The sequence below is a fragment of the Eschscholzia californica genome, unplaced genomic scaffold, assembly GCF_041429995.1.
Source record: "Eschscholzia californica isolate CP2 unplaced genomic scaffold, dmEscCali1.0.p SCAF_3, whole genome shotgun sequence".
Taxonomy (NCBI): domain Eukaryota; kingdom Viridiplantae; phylum Streptophyta; class Magnoliopsida; order Ranunculales; family Papaveraceae; genus Eschscholzia; species Eschscholzia californica.
Window position 1 is genome coordinate 25636944 of NW_028238420.1, and position 12697 is coordinate 25649640.

The 12697-nt window shown below is 37.5% G+C and overlaps 1 protein-coding gene and 1 long non-coding RNA gene across 2 annotated transcripts in view; both read right to left on the minus strand.

Annotated features, from left to right (window-relative positions):
• The window catches only part of LOC147549195 (uncharacterized), a 69079-nt gene that overhangs the window by 22645 nt on the left and 33737 nt on the right, over positions 1-12697 (minus strand). The window lies entirely within an intron of this gene.
• Positions 306-1077, minus strand: LOC147549197 (uncharacterized). Its single transcript, XM_086665331.1, has 2 exons — positions 757-1077; positions 306-656 (listed from the first exon to the last, which is right to left on the minus strand). Exons 1-2 carry the CDS (start codon positions 908-910, stop codon positions 499-501), a joined length of 312 nt encoding a protein of 103 aa, XP_086521457.1. The 5' UTR covers positions 911-1077; the 3' UTR covers positions 306-498.

Sequence of the window (12697 nt, forward strand, 5' to 3'; positions counted from 1 at the left end):
GAAACGGAAACTAAGTTTCAATTTAATGAACTATAAAAACCTAAAATCTTGGACACTGGAAATAATATGACAACTTTAGCAAATTGGCATCAGAATATATACGGAATTAGCAATCTGAAACACGCTCGAGATGAACTACTTAGCATATAAGCTAACAAGCGTCAATTTAATGATAACGATATCCGCTTTTCATTCCTCAAATCTTCTTAGTTTCTAATTCCATTCAAAACATTATAATCCATGAAAGAAACAAATGCCGAAATGCGAATCAAACTGAGGAAACATAAAAGATCTTGGCAAACATAAACTTGCAAATGTCAGGAATTTCAAAATTCATTTGAAAACATTCCAAACTCATAGAGCAATTTGATTATTAAAACATCAACAAGTGCATCAAACTAAAAACTGAAAACCCTCAATGTCTTATTTTTAGCTTGATTTTCTCTCTCAATTTCTCTTAGCAATCTTAAGCAAAATAAAACAGAAAACTATAAAACCTTAAAAATGCTGTTTCTTGTAACGAGCTACCTCATTATCATTGGGGAAGAAACCCATAAGTCTTCCTGCAGAGTTCTGGTAAGCATACATGAATCCACCCATAACCCCAATTAATCCACCAGTCACCATTGAAGGACCTCTGATGTTAGGTTTAATTCCTGCATAACAAAAGAGAAAAGAAATTAGTAGATCCCAATGGGAGATTTCAATAAAACCCTAGAAAGAAAATTGTTAATGAGAGATGTGTTGGGAGAGTACCCGAGAGGTAACCAACGGTGACAGAGACGCCGGTAATGGTTATAAATCGGAGGTAATCGAGAGTGTTGAAATTCCCCACAGTCTTAGTGAAAGGTGGGTTTCGATCGATTACTGGGTATTCGGGTTTTGTCGATGCTGTGATATCTGTGTTCATCTTTGCTTCGTTTTACTCTCTCTCTCTCTCTCTCTCTCTCTTCCAAATGTTTCCACTCTTCTCTCTCTGACTCTATCTAGGGATCTGTCTCTCTATCTTGAGTTTCCTATTTGATTTTCAACTGTATTTGGACCAGTTGAGTATGGCCTTTGTGTACTGTTATGGGCACGGTCACAAGGGCCCTCACCAAGGCTAACACATCGATAACACTATCCAAATTTAGGCGTCCACGACTAGGGATGGGAATCCGTCGGCAGTCCACGGAAGACTACCCATCCGGTCCAGGTGGAACGGAAGCAACTCAAACTTGTCTGTTTGAACAACCAACGGACGAGTATTTCGGTTTTTCTCTGAAAAATGTCCATCCGTGTCCGTTTTTCTAGCCGAACACCGGTCGGTCGGGCACCGGGTGTACGCCATAATTTGTCAAAAAGTAAAAGTCACCAATTTCATTAACTTAAACAAAATTAAACACGTCGAGATAAAGCATCATCAATTAGAAAGAAGCTTCTTAGAGAAAAATCAAAAGAGGAAATCATCGATTATGATTAAGGGTTAGGGTTTCACCGTTGAGAATCAAAAGAGACATGAGTCGAATAGAATCGAAGAGAAGATAAAAAAAAGGTTGGGCTTCTTCTGATATCGAGGGTTATATGGCATACCTAATCTAATCTAACACTACCATCTTATCTAAACATTTAATGGTTCATATTTATTATTGGAGGGTATTACGTACGGGTAAACGGACAACACATACGAGTGGACTCGGGTCGTACACCGGTTAGGCCCACTTGCCTGCGTCCGCCCGCTCAAAATCTATCGGGCAGGCAGGTTTTGACCAGCTCAATCACCAGCCTATCCACGGACCCTCTCTACCGAAGGTGATGTAGGTATGGAGCGTATGGGATCGGCGCTAACACAATGGATGACCTTGTGGACCACACTCTCATTCAACTTATGTTTGTTGTATGATGCTATTATGTGTGTGATGTGATAGAGGGTTGTATGAGTTTATGTGGTTGGTTAGACCCTCTCTACCGAAGGTGATGTAGGTATGGAGCGTATGGGGTCGGCGCTAACACAATGGATGACCTTGTGGACCACACTCTCATTCAACTTATGTTTGTTGTATGATGCTATTATGTGTGTGATGTGATAGAGGGTTGTATGAGTTTATGTGGTTGGTTCGACCCTCTCTACCGGAGGCGATGTAGGTATGGAGCGTATGGGGTCGGCGCTAACACAATGGATGACCTTGTGGACCACACTCTCATTCGACTTATGTTTGTTGTATGATGCTATTATGTGTGTGATGTGATAGAGGGTTGTATGAGTTTATGTGGTTGGTTCGACCCTCTCTACCGGAGGTGATGTAGGTATGGAGCCTTTGGGGTCGACGCTAACACAATGGATGACCTTGTGGACCACACTCTCATTCAACTTATGTATGTTGTATGATGCTATTATGTGTGTGATGATGGAGTTGATGGAGGGTTGTATGAGTTTATGTGGTTGGTTCGGCCCTCTCTACCGGATGTGATCTAGGTATGGAGCATATGGGGTCGGCACTAACACAATGGATGACCTTGTGGACCACACTCTCATACAACATGAACACGAACTTGTCATATCATTCGACGAGAGTTGGATGATTGTGTCTTTTGGCATAATATTTTGTCTACTTAATTGTCAAGTTAAGGTTCTATAAAGGTCTATCTTGGTGAATAGTGTGATCTTTTTATATCTATTGAAAAAGTGAAAGATTATTATCACGAGAGTTAATATTGGATTAGAATATGAGGACGTTGAAAGCCTAATAACCAAGAACATAAATTACTAATTTCTACATGCGTGGTGGTAAATCTCGTTGTATTATGTTAGTTGTCACGTTAAATTTCAGATAACGGCAATAATGAATATGAATGAAATACTTCCTTGATTGGGGATTGAACTTGCCTACCCGAGACTTAGGTTTGAGGAAATCTACTGCAGTTGGGTTTTAACCCAACTATTTTGTTTTTCAGGTTTTGATTGTGCACTCATGGTAGGCGTTGCTCGTGGATCCAGTTTGAAGGTCTCAAATCTTTGATTTCAAGGCTGGCTTGAGATTTGGGATTTGGGGCGCTACAAGTAATGACACGGAATAAGTACGTCGGTTACTAGCTGGTCGTCATCAAGGCAATCCCTCTCCACCACTATAAATACGAGGAGCGACACTCAGACAAGGGCATCCAATATTCGACAACAGTACTAGAGTAGCCTAATCCATTCTCTCCACTCACTTATTCTCTCATAAGCATCTCAAAGATCTTTCGATTCCCTCAAAGTCTCTGACTCATCGTCTTATAAGTTGGGAGATAAGAGTCTGGTAGTCACAAATCGAACAGTAACTAGCTAGCCGTATCGACACCATTACCACCACCACCACCTTATTGCATAAGAAAGCTCTCTGATCTAATATATCTCTCATCCAATGGTAACTAGCTGACCGTAACCCCCATCCAGCGGTACGAGCTGACAGTAGCACCCATCCAGCGGTAACTAGCTGGTCGTATCACCATCCTTATACGACCACCCCCTTACTGCTTCATTCATCTAGCGACAAGGAGCTAAGCGTATCGACACCGTCCATCTACGAATCATCATCGTTCGATCCACTTACGGCCAGAGCCTTATCGCAAGACTCATTTACGACCAACGACTTACTGCAAACCCCACGTACGACCAGCACCTTACTGCGAAGTCCACTTACGACCAGCAAGTTAACGACGGTACATCATTACCATCACCCTCTTCATTACAGTAAGTATATCAATACCGTCGAGATCTGTCCCGACAACTCCACGAGCCGCGACACCTAAGCACTCCGACGACGGTTACCTCTCTATCGTCCACTTTCACTTTATTTATATTTGACCGAGTATCTGACTTGACCGTCGGAGTCCCCTTAGGCCGGCACCATCCCGGTGTCCCAGAGGCTTCACGATCTCTTTTCTCTTTTTGTGTGCAGGTTCTTTTCGACACGTAGCTGGTCCCCGAAGCATCCGACCCGACCCGACAAGACTTTTAACCGTCGACCCGTTGACTGTCAGACTTTCCGACCCGTAGACATTTTACCATCTACAGTCTCCAGCTCCCTAAGTACCTTTTTAATTTCCAACACCTTGCGACACCTTGCAACAACTTTGCACCCCCTTGAGACAACTTTGCAGTACCTTGCAACAACTTTACAACGCCTTGCAACGGCTTTGCAAGACCTTGCAACAACTTTGCAAAAAATATTGGGGTTTTAACCAAACACAATTTTTACTAAAAAAAAATATAACTTGTCCTTTTAACTTAACAAAGTATAAAATTGGGTCTTCAGTCCAATTTTCTGTTTGGATTTCACCTCGGTCAATTACTACATTCGTCCCACCCTCCCAAATACAGGTTCTTAGTTAATCATTTCATTCCTCTTTCCCTCTCTCTTCTCTTATAGTAGATGGATGCCACAAAATTCCATTATATAGGGAAGATAATAATATTTGTAGTAGGAGGATAAACTGGTGTACGGTGGAAGTTATTTCTTTGATTTTCCCTTCATCGATAACGAAGAAACATGATGGTAAATATTGATTTACTGAAAGCTAATCATTACCATTGAGATGGGATTTCAATTTTTTCCTATTATCTTTGTTTTCTTCTCGCTTTTATTTTTGTTTTGGGTACTCTAGTTGTTCTTTTCTTGTATGCTTATGTGTCATGATTAGAATATAAGTGAAGCTACATATGTTAGAAGTTAAATATTTGTTTAGCGTAACTCTATTTCTTCGCTTCTCGCTCATTCTTTTTTTGTGGTATCTCCTTCTCTCAGTTTTTTTCACTGTTCCGGCGAAGGGAAGTGTTTCTTTCACCAAAACACCCTTTATCCGAGACGACGGATACCTCGAGGTGGGTTTCGTCACCTCGAGGGTTCGGTGGTCAACTAACCACGAACATCTCGTGGTCACCCGATCACTACAAAAAACGGGCTAACATGGGCATACATTTTTACATCTGTCCCTAACATATTCATAATAGGGACAATTTTTTAGTGTTGGTCCCTATTAAATTTACAATAGGGACAAATAGATAAATGGTGGTGATAATTTTTAGTTATCCCATTATAATATTTCGAAAGTTTTCAAATTTTGCGTCCCGCGGAAAACTGTATTGGCGGTCAAACGCAACAAAAAAATCCCAAATATTTTCTTTCCCCCTTCCATTCTCTCTCCACGATTTCTACTGCCTCAGTTTTCTTCTCCTCTTCTTCCTCGGTTTTCCTCTTGCTTGGATGCTTCTTCTCTTTGGTTTGTTCAACTAGGGTTTGAGTTTTCTTCTTCTGCTTCTTCTATTACTGAAAACCAGAGAAATAGACGAATTGGTTTCAGTAAAATTAGAAGATTTGTATTTTAAATCAACCGAAGCTGGAGTTGCATTGTCATTCTTTGATTTAGTAGAAATTGAAGTTTTAGAGAAGAAATGAGTTGTTTTACCAAATATATCTTGCATAAACCTTTTTGCTGTCTAACTTGGTTACGAATGAACTTCATTGTCACATAAAACCCTTTCATTTAGCACTAATTTATGAATGATATTTAGTTTTTATTTTGAAATAAAATGAGCTAAAGTGAGCTTTTTGGAGGGAACTATTTTTATCCACAAACAAACAAAATACCTTTTGTGCTTACAACACTTATAGAATAAAGTAGAGAACACTTTCATCCTCCTTACTAATATAGAAATGGAAACTTTCAAACTAAATGTTTTGTCCCATATCTTTCAAAGAGAAAAACAAGCTTGTGTTTATAAGGAGAAAGTTGGGTGTAAGAGGTGTGGCCCCTTGGGGTTACAATAGTGCTCTCCGGAGGAGAGACCCATCACTTTTTAGAAGCACCCTTACCTTAGGCACACCAACATTTCTCACTTGCACACATCCGCAGGTCGGGTCACCGACCCGACCCGGACCCCGTCCCGGACTCAGACTCGGCTAGTGGAAACTTGATCTTTCTGCAAAAGAATTGCAGGTTCGTCTTCTCATTTTTTTGACTTTACCCTAGTTTGTTATAATTCTTCTAATCATAATGACTCTTTCTGAACTTCATTCGTTTCTTTTATGCTATTAGAATATCTGTTTGTGATTGTATATCTTCTTTATATCAAAAACCTTCTTACCAATATTCAGGAGCAAGTACGAAGTGGTGATGCTAGTGCTACTGAGCTCGAGCTTGGTGCAGTGATCTTGAGGTTCAATAAATTTATTTGGTTGCAAAACAGTCAATGGTCTGTTTGGATCTGAAACTACTTAGACTTGTCGATAAATACTCATTACGGTTAAGTTAAAAAATAGTTGAACCTCTGCGAAATAAGTGAGCCAAATTTCAAACTCAAACTCCATTTGTACTTGTCTTAAAACAGAGAGAAATTGTGGTGGACTAGCATACCCCATCGATAATGGGGTTTTAGTAAGTCAATACTCAAACTATATCATTTCTTGTATTGATGGAAAATTTTGCATATGGATTCTTTTAGTGGTTTTAGACTATCTTGAGTATGGTCAGGCGAGGAACTAGAAATCCTTTGAAGCAAGTATGTGTTTCAGTGGTGCCTTCGTTGATCTATTCTCAATGACTGAATAGCCAATGCGGTTGGACATCGTAGGGCTTTTAGGTTTAGTGCTTTGTTGATGGTTATTTGGGCTGATATGAGGATTGGGGATTATGCGAGAGATCTGTGAAACAGTTAACCTTATGGTCTGGATTGTCAAACGTGAGTAACAAAAACCTGCTTGTATTCTTTCTTTATACTTTTTTTTCTACGTACCCGATCTATTGTGGATTCTTATATTAATAACTCATGATTAAATCTGTTAGTAATTGGTTCTATGATTAAATAAAATAAATGAATCCAGTGATAAGATTAAATGGATCTTGCAGTTGAGCAGTTTTTCTATTTCGCTTAATCTCTCATATTCTTGTTGTTTTTCGTATTTTATGGTTCAAGAGTTAATTTGCTATAAAATTTGGAAAGGTAGGTAATATAATTGTGTTCTTTTACAGGTGTTGTTTGCAGAATCTGGAAGATATGTTTAGTGTTTGACTTGCACCAACTTTTTATACCATAATTGCAGAGTTAGTGATGTATCTCCTTGTGAGTGTTTTTCGACTTATCTCCCTATTTCAAGTGTAGTTGTTATTGCACTGCTAGCTTCCTCACTGACTATATAAAATAACCTTTTAGATTTTGAATATCGAACATTTTATTTTGCTTCTCTTTCAAATTTGATCAATTTATACTTACTTTCCTTGCAATCATGGATAACTCTTCGATATGTCTACGGAAGGGGGTTATTGTGAAATAGCTCTGTTTTTACCTGTAAACAAGGTTTCCATCATAGTTAACCAAATGCGGATGACGTTCGTTTTTTTTTTTCATTTGGACCAGAAAAAACAATTAGACCGCCAAGCTTAAAATGCAATTGAAATATTACACTAGATTCTCTCTTTTTTATTTGCTCTTTTTAAAATAATCTTACTGAAATCTTATAATTTGCTTTTATATTCATTACAAATATGAGAGTTATAATTTTCAGCTTCTTTTCGTTTAGTACTTGTTCTTCATAAAATAACTACCTGTTGTCCATTCTTTTACTTTTTCAATTTTGGTTGTCGCTTATTGTATAGTTTTATAAAATATTCTTGTAATTAGTTGATATCTTTTTGTTTTGTTGCAGCTTTTGGAACATCATTTCTATGTTAAGGGCGTCGATAAATTTTCGTGACAAAGATTCAAGCGAACGAAACTCTTGAACGTTTTTTGTTATATATATATATATATATATATATATATATATATATATATATATTTTTTTTTTTTCCTAGTACAAATGTGAAATGCTCTAGCTTGTAAAGGATTTGGCTGACAAGAGCTAGAAACAAGTATGGACAAAATATTTTGATTATCGATGTTTGAATTCATTTTAGTTGTCAACTTTATTTGATTAGGAACAACTTCCATATAAAAATATTTATCTCCAAAAAAATTTGTGTAATATTTTCAGGGATAGCTCTTCGTTTTCCCAAGCTACAAAAATTCCTGCCATATTTATATGAACGGCTAGTAACTGTCCCAAATACAAGCAATAGAAAATTCCCGCCAAACTTTTAGGGACAGATATTAGTTGTCCCAAATTCGAACAAGAGGAAATTTTGTCAAATTTTTAGAGACAGTTAATTACTGACCCTAATAACTGTTTATATAGGGACAGTTACAAGTCGTCCCAAAATACATTGGTGACAGATACTTTGTCGCTATAACTGTCCCCAATACCATTTGGGACGCGACTTTCCGCGACGGAAAAGAACCGTCCCCAATAATCTATTGAGGTCGGTTTTTAGGTTTCTGGGACGATTTTTGGCCGTCCCTAATGGCAGTTTTTTTGTAGTGGATCATGAAATATTTCCTGGTCGACCGGGCATGAGATATATAGTTTACACCTCGTGGCCGGTTGACCATGAAACATTTCGTCGATGCCAGCCTACAAGATTCGAAAACCTTCGAGGAGGGTTTCGCTGGAATCACTCTTCGAGGTTTTTTTTTGTCTTAGACGAATGGGGTTCGGCGAAGGGACACACAGTTCCTTTCGCGAGGATAGTGAGAGTGACAAACAACGAGAAAGTGAGATGAACAGTGAGAGAGATGGGGAGAAAGAATGAGTAAGAAAAAAGAGACAGATAAAGAGAGAGAATGAGAAAGAGTGAGAGGAAGAAAAAAGGATAAAGAAAAATAGAAGGAGAAAGACTGAAAAGAGGTGGTCGGTGGTCAGAAATGGTGGTGGCCATCAGAAATTACTTGGGTAAAATAAAGATGCCCTTAAGTCAATTTGGACGGACTATGTCCTTATTCTCCAGAGTCTTTTTAGGATGCCCCAAGCCTAGGCCTTTGAGAAAGAGATATAGAGGGAAAATAATTTTGAGGAGTGCTCAATGAAGACTCATTTTGGTACTCGATTACGAAAGATATGATGAGAATCTTAAGTTCTTTCTCAATTTTAAAAGTTTCCTTCTCAATATCCTTATTTTATTGTTGTATCCATATTTCTTCAAATATGCAAATCTAACTCATAGATAGTTTCTCAGATTCAATTTTTTTGGTCATGAATTTATTAAACATTAGTTTGTTTATTATTTTTCCTCTTTCAATTTTTATAAATATAATTGAAATTAATTAAAGATTACTTTGTTTTTCAGATGGATTTGGATAACAAATGTACTATCGAATCGGGTATTGTACATTTTTCGTATATACCCAAAACTTAGATATGAATATGGACAATGACTTATTGTGTATGTGTACAAAAACTACAATGTCGTCATATATGGGGTCACAGTTTTGTGTTTCGCTTCGGACCACCAAAATAATAGGGGTGACCTTGACTTGACTTAGTGGTCAGACGCCCACTCCGCATATCGAAGGACCCAAGTTCGTATCCTATGGAAGTGTAAATCCATGATTTATTAAATTTTGTATAAATAAGATAAATGTAGGAATAAATGGGCTCTCCTGCCCATTGGATGGCCTGAAAGGATCTTTATATGGTCTTTAGGGGTTGAGAAGGTAGTTATTGAGCTTATTCTATTCATTATGTATAAATGTCAAGTAATGATGTAATGACTCTCGAGTCGATATAAAAAAATATATATCCAGGTTTAGTTCGTCTGTCAAAGCCCACACTTTTTCTGTGACTATGAATCATGCATATCTTCGTAACGGACTTACATACATGATAGGGATGTAACAGCTCATGATGTCATGACATTGTCTTAAAGATATTCATATATCGCAAAAGGTATAAAAATTATCCTACAAGCCATTATTATACTCTAATAACACAAAATAAATAAATGATAGATTTTTATCTCCAATGTATTTCGATTATATGACATCCAACTTTTCATAGAAAATAAACTACCATTGAAGCAAAACCTCAAGACTTATGAGCACATGCACCATAATTGACACTTCTACTCTTAAAGGCTATTATAAGGGGTGTAAAGCTCATCTACACTATCTTTACGTTATTTTTATTTACTAGGGTATATCCCAAGCCCTAGGGCACGGACACTTGTATCAGTTTAATGTTACGAAATTTATTGTTATATTTTATTGAGAGAGATTTTTATTAGTTATAATTTTTTTGTTTCTTTTCTCTTAAATTAGTTATTATTTTATTGAGAGAGAGAGAGATGTTAATTTCTTTTTTTAACGTTTGAAATTTATTTTGTTTCTTTTTTTCTTAAATTAGTTATTTTATTTCTAAGAATAAGGAAAGGATTATTGTTTTTTAAATAGGTAACTTTATTTCTACGAAGGACTATATTTTAAATTTTGAGAATGGCTTCTGGACAATATCTTATATTAAAAAAGGATGTTTGTCCCAGTCATCGTTTTCCCTTCTATTTTATTATATAGATTGTGCGAGGATTGCATGGGGTAAATCTTTGGGATACTCTACTTCCGCCAAGACTGGAATTCATAACTTTTAGGACTAGTTTAAGAGTGGATGCAAACAACTAGATCAAAGGCCTGTTAGAGAGGCCCACACATAATTAACCAAGAAAAAAGAAGATGAGTGTCGCCTGCCAATTTCTCTGTATCATTATGCACTTTCTCACTTTTCGTTTCTCTTTATTTCCTTTCTCTCGTCTTCCATCTCTAGCAATTCCTCTTTGTATATGTATATATATACATATATATAAATGTACATGTATATAGTCTCAATTGAGAGTTTTAAGCTGAAGCCCTTAATAAGGGTTTCCTGTGAAACACTCATTGAGAATAATCCCCTTCATCTTTAGACGAAAAGGATGCTAGCTATCGAGGTTTTTCTGTCACCGTCGACAAAGAATATGGATAGGGAGAGAGAGAAATGCGAGAGGATAAGAGAGAAAATATTCTAAAAGTGATTTGGTAGGGAGTTTTGGATTGTGGTAACTTTAGTTATTGGTTTGTTTATGTTAAGTGATAAAAAATATGGGTAGAATGATAAGTTTGAATGGTGCAAATTATCATCTATGGAAAGGCAAGATGGAAGAGTTGCTCTTTGTGAAGGAATTTCATATTTCGGTTTCTCATGAGAAGAAACCTGAATCGATGATAGTTGAGTTTGCTACATCGCCAAGTGTGTGGTTTGATGAGGCAATGGGTCGATGATGATGTGTTGCATCATATTGGTAATGAGACTAATGCTCGTTCTTTGGGGTTGAGTTGGAGCAGTTATTTACTCGGAATACATGAAATAATAAGATGTATATAATGAAAAAAAATTGCTCGAGTTGAGATATCAGGAGGGAATTCCGCTGAATGACCACTTGAATGCATAGGTTGCTCAATAAACTATCTGACATGGGAATAAACTTTGATGAGGAAATTCACGGTTTATGGCTTCTTGGTATATTACCAGATTCTTGGAAGGTGTTCAGGATGTCTCTTTGTCACTCTGCTTCTGAAGGAGTTACCTCAATGGACTTAGTGAAGAATAGTGTCTTGAATAAGGAAACTAGGAGGCAGTCAAATCCTATTTCCTCACATTCGTATGTGCTGATTACTGAGTCGAGGGAAAAAAATTAACATAGAGAATCCAAGAAGAACAGAAGTAGGAGCAAATCTAACAAATTTGCGAATGTCGAGTGCCTTTATCGTCAAAAGAAAGGGCACTTAAAGAAGAATTGTTGGTTGTTGAAGAAAGAAAACAAGCAAGGAAAGAAGCAAGAAGACAGTTACGAGAGAGTGACTGTTACTGAAGATGAGTTTCTTATTTACTGTGAGAGTGATGCTATTAATGTTGGATGTTATAAATCCAGTTGGGATATTGATAGTGGAGCGACTACTCATGTTTCATCACAACGGGATTTGTTTTATTCCTATACTTAGGGTAGATATGGTTTTATGAAGATGGGTAATGATGGTTTAGCTCAAGTTGTTCACATTGGCACTATTTGCTTGGAGACCAATATCGATACTTGGTTCTCGCTTAAGGGAGTTAAGCATGTCCCAGACATTCGATTGAATTTAATTTCTACATGGGGACTTGAGGATGAGGGTTTCCATAACTTATTCAGAGGGGATAAGTGGAAACTTGCACGGGGTGTAATGGTTTTGACTCAAAGTGATAAGTTTTCATCTTTCTACTGGATGAAAGCTAAGGTCTCTACGGATGTTGTTAATGCGGTAGAGAATGATGATGTCATGGAGTTGTGGAATAAGAGACTTAGTCACATCAGTGAGAAGGAACTGTTTGTGTTATCCAAGAGGGAGCCCATTATAGGCATCGCTGGTTTGATATTACAAAAGTGTGAACATTGTTTGGTTGAGAAACAACACAGGATCCCGTTTAAGTCTTCTGGATCTTCTAGGAAACCCGAGATACATCATATTTTGTCACATTCATTGACAATCACTCCAGAAAGTTGTGGGTTTACCTTATGAAGACCAAAGATCAGGTTCTAGGATATTTCAAGCATTTTGTGGCATTGGTTGAGAAACAGACGGGTAAGAAGCTAAAGTGCATTCGCAGCGGTAATGGTGGAGAGTATGCTGAATAATTTGATGCTTACTGTAGGGAACACGATATTATGCATCAGAAGACACCACCCAAGAGTCCACAATTGAATGAGTTAGCTGAGAGGATGAACGTGACAATTGTCGGGCGAGTTAGATGTTTGATTTCATAGTCAAGTTTGGCGCGGACTTTCTGGTGAGAGGCTT

What these genes read in the sequence shown, in the direction of transcription:
- LOC147549197 (XM_086665331.1), bottom strand. Translation starts at nt 910, where the DNA reads ATGAACACAGATATCACAGCATCGACAAAACCCGAATACCCAGTAATC. An exon ending in CACCGTTGGTTACCTCTCGG is followed by an intron (nt 657 to 756) that starts GTACTCTCCCAA and finishes TTTGTTATGCAG; the next exon opens with GAATTAAACCTAACATCAGA.